At 32.6% G+C, this 27,320-nt stretch overlaps 3 protein-coding genes across 3 annotated transcripts in view; 1 reads left to right on the top strand and 2 right to left on the bottom strand.

Moving 5' to 3' along the window:
• LOC124357822 (neurobeachin-like) overlaps positions 1 to 27,320 on the bottom strand; it is a 628,187-nt gene that overhangs the window by 89,385 nt on the left and 511,482 nt on the right.
• LOC124357820 (protein mab-21-like) lies at positions 8,501 to 10,902 on the bottom strand. The gene has a single exon (XM_046809878.1). The coding sequence runs from the start codon at positions 10,817 to 10,819 to the stop codon at positions 9,722 to 9,724; it is 1,098 nt and encodes a 365-aa protein (XP_046665834.1). The 5' UTR covers positions 10,820 to 10,902; the 3' UTR covers positions 8,501 to 9,721.
• On the top strand, positions 11,322 to 13,001 carry LOC124357819 (protein mab-21). Its single transcript, XM_046809876.1, has one exon. It carries the CDS (start codon positions 11,511 to 11,513, stop codon positions 12,606 to 12,608), a length of 1,098 nt encoding a protein of 365 aa, XP_046665832.1. The 5' UTR covers positions 11,322 to 11,510; the 3' UTR covers positions 12,609 to 13,001.

Below are 27,320 nucleotides of genomic sequence, written 5' to 3'. Positions count from 1 at the left end.
GCTTATTACATTAAATATTTCAACCATGCAAACATTTACTTCTCAAGTCATTTTACTCGAGGGGACTTTCAAGCACTTCATATATTTTGCTGAGGTTTACGCATCATACAAAATATCTGTGATTCCCTATCTTCCCATGTCTGATTTTAAGAAGTTTCAGAAGAAATGTTTTGTTTAGTTTTTATAAAATAGACTTAATTATTTCATATATATTTTTATCAAACAAGAATTATACACTATAGCCTACATGCTTTGAATTAAATTGTAAAATGTCGTTTTTAAAACGAATTAAAAATTATTTCTATAGTAGGCCGTAAGTATTGGGAGCGGAATTCAAATATTATTCGAGAATTTTAGTTGACATGTACAACTAGCCTGATATAACAATAATAATAGTAATAATAAGATAAAGCATTATCATAAAATAATGTAACATTATTACAAGAAAACATTACGTTGGATTAAGACCGAAATTCAATTCAAATAATAAATTAGTATTTGGTCTAGACCATTCCGATTTCCGAGCGAGCATGCAATATAAAAAAACACCCAAATTTCCAGATCTCACCTGCTTTATGTATAAAAATGTTTTAATAATAATGCCAGTGCTCTTGTAGTGTTATAAATAAGAGAATTTAAGTGTTTAATTTTCCGAAAATGTGAATCACCAAACCACACAGAAATATAAAAGTTTACTCTAGTCCCAATATGGTATGATTTATTAAGATGTTTTAGGAATTTTGAGAATTATGAGAAAACCATTATATCGAAATGATCTTCGAAAGCAATATAGATAGTAAAGTAATATAGTCTTAGTGACTTTGTCAGACTTTACAGGATATACGAGTATCTGGTCAGATGAATTCAGGGACCTGGTAAATATTTGTGGTTCATCTACACGATACCAACTCAATTGTCAAAGTGAATCGAACTGCAACACAAACTTTAAACGAGTAAGCGCATCTTTGGGGAATTTGTGACAGGCTTCTTTACACAAGACGGGGGCCTTCATTAGTTTTTCTGGTGATGCTTTATGAGTTTTGTAACGCTATGACAGACAGCAAATGTTTGACGAATGCTCCACTTGTATTTCTTATTTTGATTGTCGAACGTTGTTTGTACACAATCCAACGTAAAACAATATACAACCCAAGCATTCCACAACTAATATTCACAAAATCCAACTATGTTGACATTATATTATTATAGATATTGACATTAGCGCAACATCTACCGCAAGAAGTTGGTGTCAGATTAATCAACAGGCTCCCTGAAGAAATCAAAATTTCCAATAATCAAAATCCATTTAAAACGCGTCTCAAACTCCTATTGGTGTCCAAGGCTTTCTACTCTGTTGATGAATTCATGATAAGCCGCTGGGATATTTGAGAGTGCTGGATCTGAGGTCAGTGCGATTGTGTCTTGAATGATTGTATGAATTGTGAGTACGAAGTTGCGTGAATGTGTAGATAATATCGTGTAAATTGACAAACTATTGACGATTGCGATAAGATGTAAAAATTGTTAAAAGAATGCAATAAAGAGATTATTATTATTACTATTCTACGTATATACTTAACATTTTGAAACACATTTTCAATTCACATATGAAAAACATGAATGAAATCGATCAAATCGCATTAAGTCTGGCAAAACCTAAATTCCAAGACAGAATTCGATATAACACGTTCAATCAATCAATATATACATGGTAACACTGATAAGAGGATTTTTAAGGTCATAAATAAGAGGTATTCTACGATGGTACAAATGTATATTGAAAAACTTAAAATAACAAAATTTTACAAAACGATTAACATATGCACTGTACAATAATCAAAATACAACATTCAAAACGAATCTACAATATTTATAAACTACAAGAAGACATTGCACAGCCAACATGAATGGCGTAATACAGGCAAGGAACTGCAATACTCCATACAAACCTCACATTTTATGTACATACATAATGCCCTGAGTTACAGAAATATGAATAGCACTAATTACAAAGCGTTAAAATTCACACACGACAAAATTCATAAAATATTTATTATAATTCCATAAAATATGTAAATAAGGAAACAGATTATTTTCGAAAGAATTCTTTTGTAGGAATTTTTATTGAAATGATAGGTTAAATGTAAAGATTAATATTCATTAACCATGTTGGCACATCATTTATGCTTTCTATGGTTCGTATATTGCTCATTACTACAACTTTTGTTATGGTAGTTAAAAGTAATGATAGCCACCCACATACAATTTGAACTTGGCAACCTACTAATTATTTCGGTTGCAGAATTATAGAATCTTAATCATTAATCAGTAAACAAATAAACTTGAACCTGAATACAAAAAGTGACATAGAATTGTATAACAATACAAATAAATATTAGTACATCGTAAATAAAACTTAGTAAATCAATTTTATTCTTTAACTAGATGTTATTCTGTTACTTAAAACTGTTATAATAAAGTCAATTTTTCTTTTTTTGTTTTAAAAGGATCGGTAACATTATACAATTTATGTTTAAGTAATTCCGTTATAATATCATTATTTTAAATTTTGGACCATTGTGTATTTACATGAGAAACATTTTTTTGGGAATTTGTTCTTTGTTAAGTAAAACAAAAGACACCATTATTACAGTTATGAACGTTCTTGTTTATTTGGTGCATAGAACTCCACATATTACACATTTTATTGTATTGGCTCTGACTAATAACGCAATAATACAGGTTTATGATTTTTTATGCAAACCATTAAAAAATAATAAACCATTTATTTTACCTCCTTATGCTGTGTAATATTTCTCATTTGGATTTCTTGTTATGCCATTGTGATGTTTTTAAACTGTATGTCCATTACAATAACTACTGTTCCTGTATGATAAAATACAAACAGACAATATTTACATTTTTTATTATATTAATGACCTCTATTTAAGAACCGCAAACCACATCGTGTTAATTCAAGGATTCAACTAAAATTACTGCAATTAGTATCCTGATCAATTTTGACGCATAGTAGAAATCAAGTACAACTCGGATATGTGCATTAATTATATGTTACAGTTTCAGCTCGAATATTTTAATATATTTTTAAGTGCAAAAATCGAAATGATTATGTTATTTAAGGAAAATATAACAGCTCTTTCTATATCGATTATACATATTCCTGCCAACAGTCAATCCATACAAAAATCATTTATGGACACTAAATTTAACTTTAACGAATAACACTTTACATTTTAATTACTTGACTTTAAAGACGTGTGTATAAAATCAAAAGGTTTGTGTTGACCTTATATTTCATCAAGTATTTAAACTCGATTAAAATATTGCTCCAGAGTAACACGGTAAAAGTAAAACTTCGCACACTATGTTATAAAATTGCTGAACAAATGCTAATTTGTCCTAAAACCTTGTTTTCGCACATTTACAATAATTTATTCCTAGATTAAACTACAAACTTATTTTTAAGAACTGAAATGTTACAAAAAGTACAAAATATTAGGATTAATTGTTGCACTTTTAATAATTTTCAAAACTTTGTCATATGTTCGATGAAATTATCAAGGACAGCGATAAACAACATGCTATTTCACACGCTTTAAGTACTATTCGAGACAATGAAACAAAGTTTTAAAGTTTAAGTATATCATTAAATCCAAATTTCATAAAACTAGATATTGTACTTTAAGTACAAAAAGCTATAATGGTATAAATCCATTTAAGAATAAAAATAACGACCGCCTGTGATCTCTGTCTTAAAGTTTATAATATATTGATGGAAACCCCATTAGTTGAGCATTTTATAATAGGATTTGACACCCTATAAACAATACCTGTAACAAATTATAGATTAGATTTTATATATGTTATCACTTGCTTTAATAATGAAAGTTTTAAAAACATTTCTAATTCTTGCCAGTGATCAATCACAGTTTATTTTAAATTTAGCAGGTTTAAAAGTAATTATTCTTTTTTGAATATCATGCAGATTTTTTAAATGGCGACAAACTAAACTTCATAATTATAAAAAGTTTTTTAAATCCAAAAGTGGCTGCTACGCCAAGATGGTTTATATGAAGAACGTACAATTTGCACCATTTTGTACGTAGTTTCACTAACCAAAATATTTTTCACTAATTAACAACACATTGAATATGCAGAACATATTGATTATTTTTATTGTCTCACTATTGTTTTATGTGTTTCATCTACTAATGAATAATTAAAGAAGTTAACTGTAATTATAAACGTTATGAATTAAATCCTGGTATTTCAAATGAATTACAGACAAAATGATAACAAAATATGTTACATTACACTTAATAGTAAACAACTTTAATACATGTTTTTATGTTTCGATATAGCCCCAAGTGAGTATCATATACTCGGTAGTAAAATTTATTATTTAACTATAAATTACATTAAAGAAGACATCACTCGCTCTAAATAATGAAATAAAAAATATTTATTTTTTTTCTTTAGTCTTTTAAAATCGTATTGTAGGCTAAAATTCCATGTACGAATTCATATGTATGAATAATTTTGTGTGATGAAAGTTAATAAGTATGCAAATATATATATATATAAAGTGTGGTTTCAAAAGTATGTTTCTGCTAGATAATTATTGTATATTTTAAAGTTAAATAAGGCATTGTACGAGTAATAAATAAATATTAAAAATCTGTTAGAGTACTTTTAAATTGCTTTCTAGTTCTTAAAATGTTAGACTAATAATTTTTGGAATGTCTACCAAACAATGAAATGCGATTTGTACATTGTGAAAAAGGTTTTATTGAATCAACATAATTAATTGTAATTGCACACAATGAAAGTATGAAATTTAATAAAAATATTACTGACTTTATAAGTTTTTTATTAGCACTGTTAGCAAAGTTTTTGTAAAATGCTTCAGGTGTGTTATTTAGTGTTTTTAGTTGTATTAGTTCATATGTTTAAATAATTGTTTAGGTATTATTAATGGCTAATACTGTTAAATGCTTTAACAAAGAAGATTAGTTTTTTTTGTTTCTTGATTGTAATTTCCACATTTTTTACTTTGTTTTTTCTACAAAATCCATAGCAATGTATCTTTTAATACTCTATAACACAAAATACGCTTACGTTTCAATTACATCCAAATATGGATGATCTTTCAACACTGTACCAGCCCGATGTTACTAGCCTATTTTCACTAAAGTCTACTAAATTCGTAATCATAAAATGAAGGATTAGTACATAAAAATTATTTTGTGAACAACTCTGTCACAAACTATTTGTACACTTGTAAAAACTTGTTCATTCTTGGTTTTTTTTTTCAAAATGATGATACAATTAAAAATCGATTTTGCCAACTGTGACCATATCACTTTAGATTATTAGAACTCTACATGAAACCAATAATGTGACTTATTGCAACTGAATAAACCCGTAAAAACCTAGATGTAACCCGGCGGAATGGGAAATATAATTGATCTATAAATTAGTCAGCTGTTTTATCACTTTTAAATATTTCACCATGAATATAATAATTCTTACTTACATTATCAAATAAATATTTTTTGATATAACACATGTGTTGACATTCTTCATATCTCCGTAATTCAACACTCGTTTTCAATAACAACATTAGAGTTACACGTAAATTAATACATTCAAAATTCAAAACAACGTATTCTTTTATAAACAAAATTGCAGTTCTTTTGAAAATTATCAAATTAATTACGAAAATTAATCTACAATACTGTACATACATACAAGACCCAAAAATTGACTGAAATGTAACCTTTGAAAATGTGGTTTGAAAATTACAAAATAAAAAATTGATTTTGCCAACTCTAACCATATCACTTTAGATTATTAGAACTCTACATCAAACCAATAATGTGATTTTTATTACAACTGAATAAACCCATAAAAACGTAGCCTATATGTAAATCGGCGGAATGGGGAAATACTCCCAAAACTCTTGCTATAGTATCAGAATATAATACTGTTATGGCTAACCTATTTCGTATAGAATCGTTTCTACAGATACCATAACATTAATTTATTTTTGGGCAGGGAATCTGTCTTGTCCTACTAAGCCGTGTTAGGTCAAGAGACACAACGTTTAGGTAGAGAAAACCAACGATCCATTTTTCTCCTTAGCACGTTACATTAAAACAACTTTAAAATTCCAATTTAAAGTAGTCGGGGGTTAGTATTTAGAGTTTAAGTATCTAATGTAATAAAACGGATAAAATTGTAACCTGTTTTAAGCGTATAGCTTTTCTAGAGGTTTACAAAATTCTAATAACGAATGGTAGGAATCCAAAGAAATATAGAACAAACACACCAGATTTGGAAAACTCTATAGTATATAGTGGAGAAACAAATACAGTAAGAAACACAAGACAAACAGCACTTTAAAAATACATACGAATAAATTTTCAGTCACTGTCTCCTCGTAATATTTTCAGTAATGTAAAATATCCAAACAAATATACAGTACCGGGGTTTTATAGTAGCCTACTGTAAGAACTCGTAATGCGCGCGAATGGATAAATTTTGAAACTACCGTTATCGTTGACACCCTGTCCTTCATTACGAGAGAGTCAATTCCAATTGTGATATTTAAAATATCATCAGGAATTAATTGTTCGAAATTAAAACCGCTGCATTGTTCATAACTATTATGAAAATAAATTAACTTTTGCATCCAAAGGGGTTAAAGTCGCGTAGTCGGTTTTTTGTTGGGTTTATCTACCCCAGAGTTACTTCAGATAACCACTCTCAACTGAAGGAAAATGTAAAGGCAATTTTTTATCCTCCTACAAAACATTTATATGATTTTTTAGAAGTGATTACAGGACATTTTGTAACCAATCCCGAGGAAAAACGGCTCAAGATAAAACTATAATTTGAGTATGTGTATACAAACAATCGTTGGAATGAATAGCACAATTGTAATTAAATGGGTCTTTATAAAATTACCTTTATAATGAAATTACATCTAGGGAAACTGTCATGCGACTTTATAAATGTATAGTTACGCAAATTAAAATTTTTATTAGTTAGTAAATCCAGCCGTCATTAATACAAAACTTTTATATCTATATAATTATACTATTCTTTTTGTAAGCCCTGAATTACCCCTAAAACAGCGTAGAAAGATAATTTATATGTTTATGTTTTTTTGAGGGCGGGAAACAAAAGGCTATGACTATTTTATTTTTAATAATAAAAAATTAAACTAAAACCGATTGCAACGTTTCAAGTAGGCCCGCGGCTCGAGAGTCTAGTAGTGAAACAACGCCTCTGCAAAGTTTTTTTTTAAGTAAAAAAGCAACAAATAACAGATTAGGTGGTATTAGATAGCTTTTAAACCATTCACTTTGTCAATTTGTCTTATTGATAAAAACAATTTTTTTACAAACGTTCCTTAAGCCGACGAAGAATTTATTATGTAATGATTATTGCGTTTAATACACCCTAAAATCACATCGGCACTGGGTCTTTATAAAATTACCATTTTAATACAATGCTTGACTGGAGAATCAATTAAATATGAAATAAAATTACATAGCGTGCGTGAAATTCTAAAGATCATTATTAATTAATTTATAATTAAATATTTCACATACATTTCCTTTTGAATAAATGTCGTAGTTTTCAGAGTTAAGCAATTCAAGTACGCGTAACAGTAATAATCATCAAATCAAACTTCCAAGATGAGCTCTTGGAACCGTAAGAGCTCTTATTATGTTACTTTAAAGCAGTCTCTTCATCTATGTTAAATAAGTGACATAACACTACAAAAGAGAACTATGTGTGGTTTTATCTTTGGAACCCATTAAATATTTGTTGAATCTACGCACATACTCAAATTACCGTTCAATAAAGGAATATGACGTTAATTTATTCAGTTCTCCCATCGGAAATAAAATTCGTAATTTTAGAAAACTGGAAATTTAAACGGAATTTAATTAAAAAAAACATAAAAAAATTTTTGGAATACCAAATATTTTGTTTTTGTCATTTGCAATTTTTAAACTACAAACCAAAAAAAGACGTTATAATTTTATTTATGTTCAAAATATACAAATAATCCTATTGACGTAGTTCATTTTTATTTTCATAGTAAACATTTTAAATGGTTTTGTCGGTCCATATAATAAATTCACAATGTTTATAATTAGCGTTTGTTATTTTTAGTATACTTAATAATAGTATATAACTTACTATTCATGTCCAAACTTCCTTTATATTATTTCCTTTTTCACGCAATAAGATAATAAACTCATTGATCAATCTAAACAACCCATTAAATTATAAATATACTGTTTGGTAAAACATATAGCTTATTTTAAACCATTTAGTAAATTACATATCACAACATTAGTTATAAAAGTGAATTAAATGAAATGTAATTAGTAATTATAATGAAATTTCTACAGCATAATTTAATTATATTTACCAGTTAAATTTTAGTTGTATCTTATTAAAATATCCTTCAAGAGAAATAAAACTAGAAGAAAATGTAAACGTTTATCTCAGTTTTAATGAAATTAAGCTGCTGATAAATATGTGTCCAAAGGTCACAGTTTACACATAAAGTGTGAACGATTTCAATCGTTAGTTACTGTCTTTATTCCCGATTAAACGAATATTTAGCTATTCAACTAATATTTTCAGTTGCAGGCAACTGTTGACTTTACGCTTATAGGCATGTTTTTACTTTGTATAGAACAATTGCCCTTTCTTAACCCTTAGAAGTATTTCGTTACGAATTTTAGCAGTAAAATCACACAAAACGCACACACAAGACTCCGTAGCCATATATAAATCACACGATTAGTCTACGTCTCATTATAAGAGTCAACGACGTGAAAGACTATTATTCATCATAAATGTATTACATAATAACAAAGTCCTGAAAATAAATTAAATTACACAGTAGAAAATCACGCGTATAATATGGAATAGTCCATTTGCGAAAGAAATGTATACTAGAGCAAGGGCTTTCTTTATTTATTATGAAAATAATAATGGGTTCTAATTACGGCATAGCATTATGGGGCCACCAACATCTGAACAAGCAATATTAAATGAATTGTTTAAACATGTAAGTTACAATTTGAAAAACTAGAGTATCTGTTACATACGTTCATATAACAATAATCTGTTATCATCATACATGGACATAGGAGTTCATACTGATAAGTGTTTTTATTATGAAGTATTATACTGCTAATCAGTTTCAACCGCTATATTGATATAAAAGGGTAATGGTTTAGAACTGTATACTTGTAATGGAAAACACACCAATCCACAATAAATTGATCATTTCAATAGCAGTCTATACTACAAATGAATTAAATGCATTTTCACCGGCATTTTAACGCAATATCTTCACGATTGAATAGTAAGACTAATGACAATCTCAAGCCATTGAGAAATTTAGTATAGAGGAAAATTCACTATAATAGTTACCACCCAATAGGTCACAACAAAAATAAAATATAACACAAAATTGTTAATAACAATTTTAACAATTTGATTATTCTTGGTTAAAAACAGCACTTAAAAGAGAAATAGCTTACATTTAATATAACATAAAATAAACACCGCCATTTCGCCCACGAGATATTAAATAGGTACGCTTTGAATTGTATGGATATCTATTCAAGTATCGTATTATTACCTAAACGGCTGGTTGCCACAGTTAAAGGCTATCGAAAGCGTTGGAGTTGGTGAGGAGTTCTCTGGTGAGTCTCCAGACCTGCTTGGCGGCGTTCTCGAGGGCCGAGGGCGACTTGCCCTTGAAAAGGTCGAGTTGCGGAAGGAAGTAATGCGGACAGCGGCGACACTGCAGGCAGGAGATCAGTTGCAGCAGGATGCCGTTGATCCTGTCGCCCAGGCTGGCCTCGTCCCACTCTGTCTCCATGGGGTGTTTCTCGCACTCGTACAGCACCAGAGTCTTGATGTGGTAGCTGGTCACCGGATTGCCTGGGAGCTCGAGGTGTCGGTCCCTCAAGGTCTTCAGCAGACTGAGACACCGCCTCCTGCAGCCCCCGAAGAGCAGTCTGCTCTCCACCTCGGTGAATGACATGACCCAGGCGTCGCCTTCCATCGCCGACTGTTTACCCTGCATGGCGTAACACTCCTTGGATAACAGATCGAACCCTTCCGTCTTGACCTCGGCCACGATGTTGGGATGCGGCCAGGGGATGTGCGGGATGGGCCAGTGGGCTGCGGACCGAGGCCACACTCCGGAACACTTGAAGGACGGCGTGATCTGCACAACGTAGCGTTCGCGTATCCTCAGCTTCACCTCTGTCGTGTCGGCGATCATCTTCACCGAGTCCCGGTACGCGCACTTGTCACACGCCTGGGCCACCAGCGTCTGGAAGCGCGACCGGATCTTGCGGGCCGAGAGGTACCCGGAGGCCGTGATGAACTCCACCCACAGCGACATGGACCGCTTGCGGCCGTCCCCGAGCTTCAGGACCGCGCACCCCGGCAGAGATCCATCGTCCACAAAGTTCAACAACCCCATCTGGTTCAGGTACAATACCACTTCGAATTCGACGGGTGAAAGGACATCCAGACCCTCAAACCTCCCATTGCACTCAGTCAAGGACGAAATAAACCTCGGTTCCTGGACCTCCACTTCCCTCAGCACGTCCTGCACCACTTTACACACTTCCCGTATTGTCTTAGCGATCGTCACTTTCCTAGCCTGCACCTGCTCAGTACAATATTTATTGATCTGGTACAGCATTTTGGATTGGGCCGACATCATATCCGCCGGCACTAACATTATTGATAAAGTTTATTATTTACATCTAAAAATTACAAAATTATAAAAATCCACAGCACATTTTCAAAAAATTGTTTTTATATATTTAGTAGCATATTACAAATTATTCAATTTTTTAAGCAGAACGTCATTCTAAAATAAACATTGAAATATAATACTGAAAACATAGAACAAATGAGGTTCCAACATACACAGCGTTGTTCACATAACCATAACGCACACCGAACGCACAGTCTGTTCCACTACGCTCGACGGCCAAAAAAGAAACACAACGAAATTCCCGGACACAAAACTATCGATCCGGGCAAGGGCCAGGCTTCACAGAGCGGAATAAATGTGTGCAGCGAAATTCCCCTGAGCTGAACTGTGAGAATAAATCGGCGGGGAGGCGGCGACACGGGGGAGGAGGGAGCGCGGTGATTGGTCAACTCCACGAGCAGGCCACGCCCCGTGACTCCCGACGGGGGAGGGGACTCTCGGAAAGAAGTAAAACTTGAATATCCTGTCAGTATCCGGCAAGAAACTGCCTCGGACGCAGGTAGTTATATCTTTGTGTTTGTCGAGTGTCAAGTTGAGTCTAACAGTTTGGCTTCAATGGAGGCTTCACACCGGCCGATCTGCGGGGTCGTAACCTCTTCAGGGACGCGGTTACTCCTGTTCACATAGTGTCACGTGGGACAGTGTCACCGAGATGTTGGTGCCGCAGGACATGCTAGCGGCCCAGTCCAAGATGTTGTACCAGTTGAACAAGTACTACGGTGAGCGAGTGCAGACGCGCAAGACCACGGTGGCGAAGACGATCCGCGAGGTGTGCAAAGTGGTGCAGGACGTGCTCAGGGAGGTGGAGGTGCAGGAGCCGAGGTTTATCTCTTCTCTGACCGAGTGTAACGGGCGATACGAAGGTCTGGACGTTATATCACCCACGGAGTTCGAGGTAGTGCTGTATCTCAACCAGATGGGAGTCTTCAACTTCGTGGACGATGGATCTCTGCCGGGGTGCGCGGTCCTGAAGCTGAGTGACGGCCGCAAGCGGTCCATGTCACTGTGGGTGGAGTTCATCACGGCCTCCGGGTACCTCTCGGCCCGCAAGATCCGGTCGCGCTTCCAGACGCTGGTGGCCCAGGCGTGTGACAAGTGCGCGTACCGAGACTCGGTGAAGATGATCGCCGACACGACCGAGGTGAAGCTGAGGATACGCGAACGCTACGTTGTGCAGATCACGCCGTCCTTCAAGTGTTCCGGAGTGTGGCCTCGGTCCGCAGCCCACTGGCCCATCCCGCACATCCCCTGGCCGCACCCCAACCTGGTCATCGAGGTCAAGACGGAGGGATTCGACCTCCTGTCCAAGGAGTGCGTCACGATGCAGGGTAAACAGTCGGCGATGGAAGGAGATGCCTGGGTCATGTCCTTCACGGAGGTGGAGAGCAGACTGCTCTACGGCGGCTGCAGGAGGCGGTGTCTCAGTCTGCTAAAGACCTTGAGGGACCGACATCTAGAGCTCCCAGGAAACCCGGTAACGAGCTACCACATAAAGACTTTGTTGTTATACGAGTGCGAGAAACATCCTCGGGACTCCGAGTGGGACGAGGCCAGCCTGGGCGACAGGATCAACGGCATCCTGCTGCAACTGATCTCCTGCCTGCAGTGTCGCCGTTGTCCGCATTACTTCCTTCCGCAGCTCGATCTCTTCAAGGGCAAATCACCTTCGGCCCTCGAGAACGCCGCCAAGCAGGTGTGGAGACTCACCAGAGAACTTTTGACGAATTCAAGAGCACTTGATAAACTTTAGCTGTTTACATTTTTCAACTATGTTTACGAATTTCCTGACCACACGACCAATGTTTGTTTACTTGTGATGTTAATTTATTTTGCAGAATGTCTGTTATCTGTTAATTGTATAATTGTCTCTTGTTGAATCCCGTTAAGATTATTCCTTTTTAAATTGCAACCACGATTTCTTTTTAGCTCCTTGGCGTAATTTGGCCAGTGCAAGATATTAGCATAGAGAACCCTTTGTGTGCAGTGCTCTCCGGCCTGTGAACGTACGGTATACTACAAACTGCCAAACTATGTTAAATGTTTATTTTGAGTATGTGTGACTCTGGCCAGGTATGTAGATGTGCAATATTTATTGTAGATAAACATTGTTATTGTAAATATAATTATTTCAGTTGAACACAAATGCGAGTATTAATTTTCAATATCTTACTACTCCTTTTATTCTTATTTTTCTCGATATATTTTAGTATTAAAAATGGAACCCTAAACTGAAAATATCGTACATATCCTGCAAATACAAGAGAAAGTTTAAATTTAATTAGAGACTAAGTTCAACAATTTAAATTTGAATAACAAATTATACACCAATTAAAGTATGAATTATAGTTTATTTGAACGATTTTCAAATGACCATAAATTATTGCTAAAATATATTAATGGAAATAGCTAAATTGACCAAACACTTCATTTGAGTTGGTTTTTAGGCGATCTATTAATTTAAGCCTACCTTAATTTCATTGCTTAATTTGATCGTATCACATATTTGTTTGTATAACGAATTTATATATTTTATATATTTTTAACAGGTTCTCAGTATATAGGCCTATGGGACATATTTCTCGTCATAATTATCTATATCAAGTGCATACAACCAAAATATTATGCTCCAATTTAGACCTTCTATTATAATTTAAAGACATTAAATGTAATTTTTTCCTGACAAAGTATCTTTTAATCAATTTAATAAACTTTTTCTTAAAAAGTAATAAGAACTATTTTATTTAATTATTAAAACAATTTCATTACGGTATTGGCTATTTAAAACTTTTAATCTCAGAAGTAATTAAGCCTACTTATTCTGAGATAGAGACATTGCAATAATTTCCCTATGAAACCGTATTTGTAACTGTTATACAAATTACTCCACATCGTAGCACATTTGTATATCTGACACCTTTATAACAGTATGTATAACCTGGCAAGACTTCATGTGGTTCGAAAATAATGAACGCCTCAGAATACACCTAGCACAATGAGTTCAGATGACATTAATTTGGTTAAGGACTATTTTAACGGTATATAAGCTCTGAATTCTGGCTTACGTCCACTAGTAATTATACGATAGTAGAATCACACCCCCTTTCTACTTGGTACCGAAGGGATGAACCACAACTAATTATGAAAGTGCAGGGGGAGTCGCCGCTTTTATTATGTAACGTTTTAAAAACCTGTTTCTTACATGGTTCTGATAGCTTACAAGCTAATCGATTTGAATAGGTACTATTCGTGTTTTTGGATGTTCAAAAAATAGCCTACTAACACTGGTAGCTGCAGACTGGAGTTGGGATTAAATAGCAATAGCTATTGAAATCAACATTTACTCGTATGTTCATTGACTATCATTAAAAATATTTTTTGGGGAAGTAACTCAAACATTATTTTCACTAATCTTTCATGATTCACTTTAATGTTTGATCCTTTTCCGAACTACACCAACCCACAGATAACGAACATTGTGTGTCACGTTTGTTGGTTATGTCTCAATTACTGGTAGCTCCACAACTTCGTAATTAACCCTCATGTCAGGGAAGAAAATAAACCGACCACTGTCCACCAACATCCAATTCACATCTAACCATTTTGTTTTCAAATGGCGAAGTCTAATAATGTAAAAGGTTTCAGCTTCATTTCAACCCATAATGCAAAATAATCTTACAAAATCATAAACACAATGTTATTGACAATTTATTTTCCAAACTGTTTTTAAGTATTTAACACGCTGGTATTGTTGAATATTTATCCGGAAGTCGTAAGTGTTCTCATGGAAAATAAGTCTATTTCACACACCGTACTGATTTCTGCATATTAAAATAAAAACCCCGTTTCATTTGTTCACTAAAGTAACCCAAAATGTCAAATTTTGCCGAAATCGTATCATGCTATACGAGATACGGTTTGCCTTTTAAGGTATATAATGAGTTGTCTATTATAAACCATTAATAAAAACTGTTTAAGAGTTGTTTAAAAACAAATTAAATAAACTAAAAGTACTTGTAAAACTACATCTAACACCCACATTTTACAAAGTGTGGCCATAAACGAGATTTTGAACAGTGAACACAGACGGCCGGACACAGTCATAAACATATTTTACGACGTAGGCCTAATTGTCCAACTCATGGTACCCCAGATATTTCCAGCAAAACTAAATTTGTCTTTTGTGTATAATTATGGGGGGGGGGAGAGAGAAGAAGCAAAGGCTGACGCGTCAGTGACATAAAAAATTTTAAACATTTTACAATAAAAAATAAACTACACCCATTAATAATGCAATATAACTGTGAGTTTATGCCTTTGCAATGTTTTGTTTCCTTGTACTGTTATTTCGATATCCGAGATCACGAATTGTAACAAAAACTTCTGAACATTTTCTTAAACCCTTTCGATCCCAGGCATTTTTCGCGCTGTATCTGCCTGAGTCCCGGCGCCTAGCACTGGTGCATCTGCCCCAGTCCCAGGCCTCGTTTTGTGAAAATGTAAGACTTTACTAAAAACTGCATAAAAGTTTGATTTATAGATGGAATTTTATAAATCTTTTTTAAAATTAACTCTTACATTACTCTCTATCACACATGCATTAATCAATATATATATATATACATATGCAGAAACATTTTTTTTGGAAAAAATGTTACTTACCAAACAAACTTTTTCAAAAATTTGTGTTATCCTGTAGTTGCCAGTATCCAAAAAAATATGTACCCAAAATCCAAAATTATATTTTATAACAAAACTTTATAGTTAATAAAAATACAAAGTTTTATTGCATTTGAACCACAAATAACTGCACAAAAAATATATTTTTTTTAAATGTCAAATAGTGCCAAAAATGTTTTTCTGCGATATATTTGTCCTATCATTTAGTTATGAATATCCAAATGGGTTTTTATCTAAATCTAAATTCTTGTAATAATATAAAAGTTTAGAATAATTAAATTACAAAGTTTTATTATAGTTAAACAAAAGATATTGAATAATAAAAATAATAAAAAGGGACCGCGTAGAATTTGTACTAACACTTGTGAATAGGAAAGCACTTGGTATGTAAACCTTTCTTACACTTAGAACAAATGTACAATGACTTTTTTTCTTTTGCCACCACCTTTGGTACTTGCTGCACTACATTCACAACAGTTTCTTTGCATATTATTTGGCAGTTTTTCAAAAAATTTTTTACCTCCACCTTGCTTTTCTTCGTCACCACCAAAGCCAAAATCTGGTCTAGGGGGTCTTTGTTCTTTTATGTCAAACCATTCACGTGCTAAGTTATCAACCAAGGTCACAGTAAACTTAAGTCTAGATATGGGTGTGGGTTGTATTACTTTTGTACAAAATGAATATATTTAAAATCATCCTAGATAAAAGATTAAAAGTGATCTTTTTCCAAAACTTGGTTGACTTACGGTCTCCCATATACTGGTGTAACATCTGGTCATGGCCATCTACACCACCCATGTAACAATTAAAATCCCTAATAATCTTAGGTTTACTTGTAATGTATACTTTGTTTCCTCTTTTCTTTGATTTTTGTTGCTCCCCAGCTTGACTGAACTGAGACGTTTGGCGCGCTGCTGCTCTGAGCAGTCACAGCCTACTAAAATAGCATCGACATACTAAATTAAAAGTTCCGATAAATACTATAACTTTGTAAAACGGTTCTTTACAAATATTTTGATATATGGAACAAAGGTTTTTTCTTTTAAAATCTATTTAAAAAAATATTTTTACTGGACGTCCTAAAAATAGGACGTTGGGATCATACGCAATTTCACGTGACGTCCTAAAAATAGGACGTTGGGATCGTACGCGATTTCATGGGACGTCCTAAAAATAGGACGTTGGGATCGAAAGGGGAATTGTAACAAAAACTTCTGAACATTTTCTTAACCTAATTATAACAACTCCAGAGAGGAAAGTAACATTCTGCAATATTTTGTGCGATTAGATCAACGGAATGCGGTAATATTGAGCACTGCCAATAAAAAAGGCAAGTACAATTTCGAGGAAAGAAAAATGATGTTGTATTAAAAGAAGAAAATGAAAAAAGAGGCTTACCTTGTACATTTGGTGGATTCTAAACAATCTAATTCTAATCAATTTTTTACATTCGTGTATTGAAACTTTAAGTAACCATGGTAAAATATGTTCTTGGTTAAGTAGTGATTCACTAAAAATATATCAATTAAAAAACATAATGAAAGAAAATTATAATATTATCTTTAGCTAAGGCCTGGTTACAAAATTTCTACTTTTTAGCGTAGTAAAATACTTCGTCTTCAAGCGATGTACCATTTTCTAATTTTCCGTTTCCCGAAAAGATTTTCTAAGCACATATATGGCACCGGTTACTTTCTGGAGTTGTCTGCTGCTCCAACAATGAACGGATACGGGCACGTACGAGTTTAAGGGCTGAAAGTATTATATGTAACCTAACATAAGCCGATCACAGCATCTTAAGTGGATAAAATCAATGTTGCTTTATTGAGTTTGCTTTATAATACATTAATAAAAAACATACGTTTTACCATTTAGAACGGAAGTGTTCATTAAGTTTTGAAAACAAAATCCCACGGAGATTTTGTAGGGGCCTTATTTTCCGAGCTTCCTACACTTGGTTATTTGCATTTGCATTTCTTACTACTAAGAATCACGGATTGACTGAAGGGTTTTGAAAATAGCAATGTAAACTCCAGCCGCAAACCACTTTCTAGTACTAATATTTTACTCGTACATGACATTATTATAGAGGTAGTCTCTGCACATTTTTATCAATCAGTTCGTTGCTAGTCACAATTTTATTTAAATATTTCCAAATCCAAGCCTCCAAAATATGAAAAATTGAATATTTTGTTAAAAAAATACAATGAATACGAAAAATAAATTATTATTAATTTACGCTATATTTTACGACACTATATTTTTAATAATAAAAACGTTTTGATTAGATATCCAATGTATTTAATATTAGGCCCGCATTATGTACCATCAATATTAATATTTTTGACTCGCCTATTCCCAAACCTGCCTCTTATGTAACAATAAGTTTCCTCACATGCCATTAAGGTATATGTAATTTGGTGAAATGTAACTTAACAAGTTACTTAATGATTAGGCAATTATAAAAATACTGCGTAACAGGAGATGCTTTATTGAAAAACTGTATTTAATTTTAATTTCCTAATGAATATCTTCTTTAAATAACAACACATCATTTATTTAATTAATTGAAACCATTTGAAATTAATAATTTTTCAATTTTAATTGTATCTACTTGTAATTTGATGCAATCTAAAAGTATTATATTCGATCAGACTCTACTTGGGAATTAATAGCAATTTTCATTTGTAACTAAAGATATAATCAGAACAATAGCGAGAATAATTACCGGCAATGTAATTGAATCCAATAGGTAACTAGAGTATGTCCCTTAAATTCCATTTTCCATATTTCTTTAATAACATCTTTATCTTCTGCAATAGGTAAATATTATGTTGTTCTTCGTATCCGAGAAACACTGACCTTTAAATCGACGTCTGGGTTTGAGACCTAGAAACATTCTTCCTGCTTTCCCAAATATTTTGAGAAATTGGCTTACAAACGCTTAAAGGTACTTTTCAAAATTTCTGTATATGCCTTTGACTCAAATAACATCAGTCAAGCTCCTTGACATTATAGAAGTGGACAAAACGATAAATTTCGACATTATTTTCCAAAGACAGTCGACTGAATACATCGTTTTATCATCATCACACTGGGATTTCCCTTAACTGATAATACATATCCGACCGCGACTAGTGTTTATTACAAAATATCTTAATGGAGGCCTGAAAGGCGTTCCCTAGGGTCCATTCCAATTTTAAATATGAGTTAGTATTGACACAAGTGTTTTACATTATTCTAAAAGTAATTAATATCATGGAGATTCTCCGGTTTGTTACCACTGTTAGGTTAAAAATGTAGATAAGTAAATCTAACTGAAGTTAATGCTGGGTTAGCTTCCATAAATGTGGTTTTATAACTCAATGAAACCAAACGACTGCAAGAATTGGAATTTATAGACTGACTAATAACATTGATTTACATTATGTAAGTAAAACATAAAAATAACATGTGGAGGCAAAATTCGAAACAGTCAGGAGAAAGGTAGATTTATGTGCGGCTGAAATCTGAAATATAAAACTGGAGATGTATTATTAGCGTTGAATGCTATAAGACGCTGATTGTATGCCAACTCTTTAATGGTAGGCAGGTTAATATAATACTTAATCATTTTACATCTCCATCCATCATATATCCTTTAAATATTTTAAATCGTAAGAGATTTTAAATATTTAACACCTAAGTATTTTAACATCGTGTAGTTTCATAGTACACTTCAATTTGCTCTGTATGGATTCATAACTAATGAAAACGCCGTGTGATTATAAAAGTTCACCATTTTATATCATTTACGTTAACAATCTATATTATGAAATTATCGTAAAATGCGTTTAAAATAATAACAATAATGCGTTACGTTTACATTCGATCACAATATTGAACTTTTAATTGAATTGGTTTGGATTGAGATTACATTACGTACAACCATGCCAGGTTTTGTATCTGACCAGTAAGAAATGATGTCTGTAAAAGTATTGACTTGTACAGCTTCAATGAAATCTAATACTCCTAAAATGGTGTGCGGTTGTCATTTGAAAAACTTAAAAGTTCTACTTGTAAAATGAACGTTTCTAGTAAATGACCCGAGAATTTAAAAGCCCTTTTAGCTTTACTCTAAAATATTAGTAACTGAGATTTAGTTTTCATTTACTTTGAACGGGCGCCTTCTTGTTAAAACCTTTGGGAATTATTAAAAAAAATAATTTAGTAGAAATTCGTCACAATGTTATAGAATCCTACATTTACTGTCCTACTACTGTACAATAGCTGAGCAAAAGGTTTTAGACAAACGCAAACGATTCTAATCTTCGAATCGGTTAAGGTTAGCTAACTGTGAAGGAGAATTAACTACGTAAAAAGCTACTAACATACCAAAATCTACATGAATAAAATAAAACACTAGTCTAACAATTACTAAAGAAACAACTTCATAAATCAATACACGCGTTTACATCGCTAAATACACACACACACACACACACACACACACACACACACACACACACACACACACACACACACACACACACACACACACACACTATTTTCACAAACATCCTTAAACAACATAAGATAAGTAATTTACTTGAAAATGCAAAAGATAAAATTTTAGACAAAACTAAAGTGGAATTTACAAAATTAACTGTGAAGATTGTGATAAAATTTACATTGGTGAAACAAAAAGAACCATTAAAAATATTTAAAGGAAGATATTATAAATACGAACAAATCCAAAAATAAACCAAACACTCATTAGAAACGAATCACAGCCTTATAAATGTCACATTATTAAAATCATTGTATAAACAATACGAACTTGAGACGCTTGTGAAACATTATACATTAAAAAACATGCAGATACAATATTAAAAAATTATTTTGGCCTGATTCAAAATTTACCTTCCCTTTAAATTAGAACTAAATTCTTTTTGACAAAAACTTTATATATCATATATTAATATTTATTATATTTTCAACTATACAAATCTTTCATTAAGTTTTATTCAGCTTTTTTTTAATTTTCAGGTTTTTTAATTTTAAAATATTTATACTATTTCAAACTTTTTGATTCACACCTGACGATGGCATCTTGGATGTCGGAAGGCCTTTTTAAGAAATCAAATATTACAATTATTGGATAATTGTGTTTCTTTTAAAAAAAAAGTAATTCGTATACAAGTTTCACTTACATTCTGACCTATGAAAATCTCGGACACCTTTACATAGTCTACTATATTCCACCAAAATACAAATGATGTCATGTTTATGCCCGCAGATGTAGGCAATACACAGGCATGGAAAAATCCTTCATATTTCAAAACATAACTTTTCGAATAATTAGAGATAGACCACTTCAACAAAAATTACTAAAACTTTTACAGGATTTTATGGAGATAAAATATCTAAGAGAGAGAATGTTATTTCCGCAATATCTTTCTGAGACTTCTAGTACTAATAATCGAACACTTAAAGCTTATATTTTAAAGGGAATCCAGACAAACATATACTAATCACTTAAATCCCGCAATGCCTCTAAATTATTTAATAAGCGAAACAAGATCATCATGTTTCTGTTAGTGGGTGGAGCAATGAAAGGGTTGGAAATCTAGTGATTTATTTAATATCAATTAAAATTAGAACTTAAAATTTTAAGTTATCGTTGCTTTTTAGCATTTGTTGAATTTTAATACTAATAATAAGAAAAGCAGTTAATTCAATAAACGTACATTACCTTTTAGTAACAATTAAATACAGTATCTCTATATAACACGTGATTGCATTGCTCTATATCGTTATCTATGTAATTAAATAAATTGAATGACTAGGCGCAAGCTAAAATAGACCTGTTGCCTTAAAGTACTGCATTTCAAATATTTACTTACTAATTACGTGTTTTTTCCAATATTCGCCTTAGCAGTTTTAACGAATATATTGTCCGTTACAAGAAGGAAAGTAAGTTAGCATCGGTCCCATGGTGCAACTCAGCAGTCAGTGCAATAGTAGACTTACAAAACATAAATAATGCTGAAGTTTATTTTGCAATAATACAACAATTTAACGCAACGACAATCCAGTAAAGTGACATTACTATAGTAGGTGGTGGGGATTAAACGTCCGATTACTGGCTAATAGCATTCCTTCAAATGTTACATCTTTTGCGGGTTGCGTAAAAAATAAATAAAAAAGTAAATTTTATTCTTTCCTCATTCCATTCATGGTTATTGTTGAGATCAACACGTAAAAAAGAATTTATAAAACTTGTTGGTGGTTTAGGTTATCATACAGCCCCAAAAAAGTTTTGTTTATATCTTTTAGGAAATGATAAGGACAAAGGGCTTTTCAAAGAACTATAAAATCATTTTGGGTTCAGCAAGTCTTTATCTAGGGTTGTGATTGTTGACACAAACAAAAACACTATTGCTCACTCATTCTACTAACATTATTTACAGTAAATATTTTTGAGAAAACTATATACTTCTCAATTGATTCATTTGTTATTTTTCAAAAATAGTAAGTCCCCTATACTTTGTTTGGCACTGGCTTATACAGTTTTAAGACACTATTACTGTTTTTTTTTTGTTTTTTAATTTGATTAGTTATAGCCTGACATCCTGAAAAGCTCTACAGTTTTGTATAAGCGTACAATTCAAAACTACTGTTCAATTATAGGCCGATTTCTCTACTAAATGTGTTATTTGTAAATTGTTTTGAAACATTTAGTGAGTTGCTTTTATACCTTATCCTACTATCATGTAAACAATTTGGATTTACACGAAACACGAGTACAGGCATAGGCATGACAGAAATTGTTGCAAAATAATCACATTGTGCTGATTGTGTGTGTTTTTTTTTTTTTTTTTTTGTAGAAAGAATACAATCTGAACTAAGCCTCAGGTGCCTCGTTTTTAAAACTGTGCCCGTACAGTACGAGACAGACCATTATAAACCTGGACTGTGGCAAATAAACTATTTTTTAATGCACTTAAGCCTGAGATATATAAACTTCGCATAGGTATAAAAGATTATTTTCTTGCGCTAACACTAATATTAAAATTATTATTTGAGAATTATTTAATTTCTTAATAAATATTAAAACCAAGCGTTGCGGCTTGCAATGATAAGCTTCTAACTGTAACAATACAACTGTAGATACAGCAAATTATCCAGTTGTATATATATCGAATCCGACATACGCTGCCTATCGAATGTAGATCACCTTCTACACAAGATACGCAAAATAAAGCACAGCTTGTACCACATGCTGTCGTACTTACACTGTGCTGTGATATCAAGGAGAATCTAAACTACGCTACGATATTATTCCCTGGGGACGGACATTCCATTTGAACCTAGAAAACGGCCTCTACACCGCGTGTTGCGCTGGTAGGTTTACACCATCAGGCCCTTGTTAAAACGCCTATAAGCGAATGAATTTGGACAATTATACAAATTTTCAATACTAATTTACACTAGAAAAAAACTTTCGCTCATTTCCAAAAATAATTTCAATCTCGACATCTCCATGACATAATGCGTGACACCGTACCGCGAGGAAATAAGCAGAACACAGCGTTACTTCGACTGTTCCAAGTGTCTATGAGTGTTTAACTGTACCCAAGTAGCAAGTTTTCTGTTCATCAGTCGTGAATGTATTTAAACGAAATAATTTAAAAAATGTATTTAGACTTAGCTAGTTACAAATAAATATTTTTGGAATCTAGCTGAATTAAAATAATCACTAGAATTTGTAAGCACTAAATTGTTGTCTTATCAATGTTTCCTGATTATAAACGGTCATTAATATACTTGGTAAGCTTTTTAGCTGTTTTATTTCAGCGTAACTTGTACTATACACATTTATTGTGACTTATCAGTATGATGAAACAAATAAATCTTCTATAAATATAACTCCTTTAAATAAATAATACTTATATTACTGAATTATACAACTAGACATATGATCATAAGCACACGTTTTCCACAATCTTCATTACTATAAAAATTCCATTGGCAGTCTCATCACTTTTAGAGCTTCTTAAGGTTTATTTATATTACAATAGAATGGTAATCCTGATTTATATTTAGTTCATAACACTAATATCTAAATTATTTATTGAAAAAAAACTCCAAACTATAGTAGTAAAGGAGAATCGCGACTGAGAAGCAACATCTAAAACACAAGAATCTCGATAAAAACTAAACCGAAGAAAGACGACAAAAGAGGGGAGGACAAGATCACCATGGCGACTGATCCTGACGGGGGAGGGGGAGGGGGAAACGTAAGAAGTTTCAAGCCGAGGCGTTACTTGAATAGAAATAACATTTGTACAAGAATGGCTGAAAACCGCAATAAATTGTGACATAAAATATACGACAAAACTCACTCTTGTAGACAGACCTATTTTGTAAATGCTGCAAAGAACAGGCTGCATTTTAAAACATTTTCTTCTTTCCCACTTTATGTTTAATTTAACAGAGAAATCATAAGATGAAGAAACGCGTTCAGTAGAAAATGTATCATTTTACAACTAAAAATAAACATATACAATATTATTTGTTTCAACACTTACGTAAAAATCTCAGTGCTCCAACATATTTTATAAGATAAAACCCGGGAAGGAACAAATTAGAAATATTTGTAATTTTCATTAAAGTTAATTTATATCAAGTAACACATACACGAATTAACGTGCTGCATCACGAGACATAGTAAATTAAAGTTTCTAAACGGTAAGTAATTAATATAAAACACAAATAATTAAATGAATTTGAATAGCATACTGTGAATCCTATTAATTATATAAACAGAAACATTTGTGAAGTTTGGTGTTTGGATTTTTGTCGTTTGGTTGTTAGATACTCAGCCACAAAAAGTCAAAAGAACAGATATAGATTAAATTTGACACGAACATTGCTTAGTTATGAGAATAATAATAAGACATATTTTTATTTTGAAATACTACATATTATAAAATATCGGATTTTTGTGTTTATATGAATAAAATTCTATGAACCATAGTAACCATCAAATAGTTTAAACAGAAATATCTGATTACTAAGATGGTACAGCATTGAAGAACTCAAACATTTTTTTTGTTTGATTTTTGTTTTTTTTTATACTCGAAAAACCCACGTCACCAGATTATACGCAGTTGGGTTTTTGCATATGAGGATGGATGAAGGAGAAAGTTTAAAAGGTCAAAGTTAATTTTTGTGAAGCGCTACTTCGTATAAACGAAGCTTTTACGCAGTTAATGAAAAGTTCTGTTGAGCTACGGAAAGCAACAAGAGCAGTTCTAGTACTAGTAGGAAAATAAATTAAAATCGGAGGAAATTTTTGAAAGTTTATTGTTGGTTGAATAGGTTTAGATTTATGTTTTCAGGTTAATTGTAATTTGTACTGTTATATGAATTCATGTAAACAAACGTCTATGCATTGTCTGTGTACTTTATTTACACAGTTTTGTTCAGAATAAAATTTTCTACAAGTTTTATTAAACATTTTGATTTGTATCTAGGTTATTTTTATTGCATCGTGACGGTTCAAAAGATCTTAGTGCGTAGTTCTGGAAGTAGAGTGGAGAGATTTAGCAACAATGTTAAATTTCATAAAACACATTTTTCATCTTTGGACAACTAACTACATATTTTCAAAACCATCATCATGTAGAAAATCTTCAAAATATGTGAGTCCCATTTATGTGAGACCCATTTAAAAAACAAATATCATGGAAAACAATTTAACTGTAAACTTTATAAAAAAATATCATACAAATCATGCCCTCTATTCAAAATCTTAGCAGTAACAAAACTAGAAAACGTATATAATTAAAGGAACTATTGATTGTGATTCACGTACTGATTGTGATATATCAACTAAATTATAATTTTTATAATAAACAATATATAGGCCAACCTCGAACCCCCTTCGTATTAAAATGACAAGTCAACGTTACAGGATTGTTCATGGAGATGACAAGCCCCTCGCTGTACATTCCAGGGAACACAATCAGGACAAAATTGAAAACTGTTATAAATTAATGTATAATGTAGCATTACACGTCAACGAAAATATAAACAGATTTAATTTGAGAAGGACCGAAACTGCTAATCAAATTATATATACAATCAAAAATTTCTTGAAAAAATTTCAGCTTGAACCATCGTTAATTTACAAAAAAATTTACTCTTTCGCATTTCTGATAAAACATCAGCTGTGAGGTATTTTTTCACTGTTTATTATTGAATAACTTTATTATTTCTTGTTTATATTATCTAGTTAGTTTAATTTTATATTTGTAAATATTTATACAATGTTACGTCTGAAGAAGTGCGCTAAGAAGTATGAAAATTCAAAAAGATATTACAAATATTTAGTTTTTTATTTTTGTAAGGAGAGAATTCATATTAATTGTATTTCATAGCTTTGAGGCTTTCCTTGAAGGCCGAATGAGTATACAATATATTGTTACTCTCCTAAACCTTAAACAACAGCATATAATAATGATAAATTTGTACAGTATTTACATTGGTTATACCTTCAGGGAGTGACATGTTTCTTATTCACTCATGAAATTATATTTTTACATTAAATTAAACAGAGTGTAATTCTGATAAATGATCATTTTACGGGTTTATAAGGTTAATAAAGGGACCACTATGGGTTGCCTACAGCCTGAAGAGGCGTTTCACAATTTCTCAAATTTCTTGCAAAAGAAACATTTGAGACGCCATTTGTATTTGGACAATAATGTTTACATTCACATCCTCTATAACCCTGAAAAATGCGCACTTTTATCAGAATCACTCTGAATAGTTGAAGAAAATTGCAGTTTTTTATGTTTTCTTAAATGACTACATGTTTGTATAAATATAAAACGCTAATGTAAAAATATTGTTATCTTCCACCGTTCTTATTTTCCCTTAAATTACAAGACGACCAAAAATTCGTCTTAAAATCCCTACCCCTTCTAACGGAATAATTAAAAATGGTATATTTTTCCTGTTTTCAGAAACAATACCAAGGTTGGGAACAAAATTTTCTTACAACGACTATCCCAATGAAAAATCAATTGCGCTACCTTAAAGACACACTGCTATCATATTAATCTAATTTCGGAGCATTTTAAAGAACGGTAGCAGACGAGAAGAAGCCGCTTCGAGCCGAAAGGAACAGTGGGCAACTTTGAAACGAACGCATTCTAAGAGCCGAAAATATGAGTTTGACGACTTTTATGAGTGAAGAGTCGGAGATGACGCCTGTAATAGTCATTGTGCGGAATGGGGGCCGGCCGCCATAACTCCTACAGTGCTGACTTACTCTGCCTAATTATTCTCATAAACCATAAATATTAAATTGTAATTTAAAACAGAAAGATTCCGAGACGCTGTTTTCGGCTCATAAATAATCGCGTTTAATTGCGAACAACAAACAATTCCGCGAGTGTTTCATCGCGCCGCCGTCTCTCCTTGCTGCGCTGCGCTTGTCTCTCCGCTCGTTATACTGGAGGCGAGGTACTGTGGGGGGGGGGAGCGGGGGGTGCGCTTGCACACACAACACAAGTAATGGGCATTTCTCATAATATAGTACATCAGTTGTTACCTGATGTAACAGATTGCAGTCAAACTGGGAAATCCGTAGGCAACTTGAAAATCTCTAAAAATTTTTATAACGAAATTGTACAATATTAAATAACGTAAAACACAAAGCGAGTAGTATATTTAATATAAAATAGAATCAACATTATCTTACGTGATATTTAATAATGTGTCTATTTTTATT

Source organism: Homalodisca vitripennis, chromosome 3 (genome assembly GCF_021130785.1).
Source record: "Homalodisca vitripennis isolate AUS2020 chromosome 3, UT_GWSS_2.1, whole genome shotgun sequence".
Taxonomy (NCBI): Eukaryota; Metazoa; Arthropoda; class Insecta; order Hemiptera; family Cicadellidae; genus Homalodisca; species Homalodisca vitripennis.
This window is presented reverse-complemented; position numbering and strand designations above follow the sequence as displayed.

Bases quoted from the DNA above. Each gene is read 5' to 3' on its own strand.
- LOC124357820 (XM_046809878.1), bottom strand. From the start codon at position 10,819: ATGTTAGTGCCGGCGGATATGATGTCGGCCCAATCCAAAATGCTGTAC.
- LOC124357819 (XM_046809876.1), top strand. From the start codon at position 11,511: ATGTTGGTGCCGCAGGACATGCTAGCGGCCCAGTCCAAGATGTTGTAC.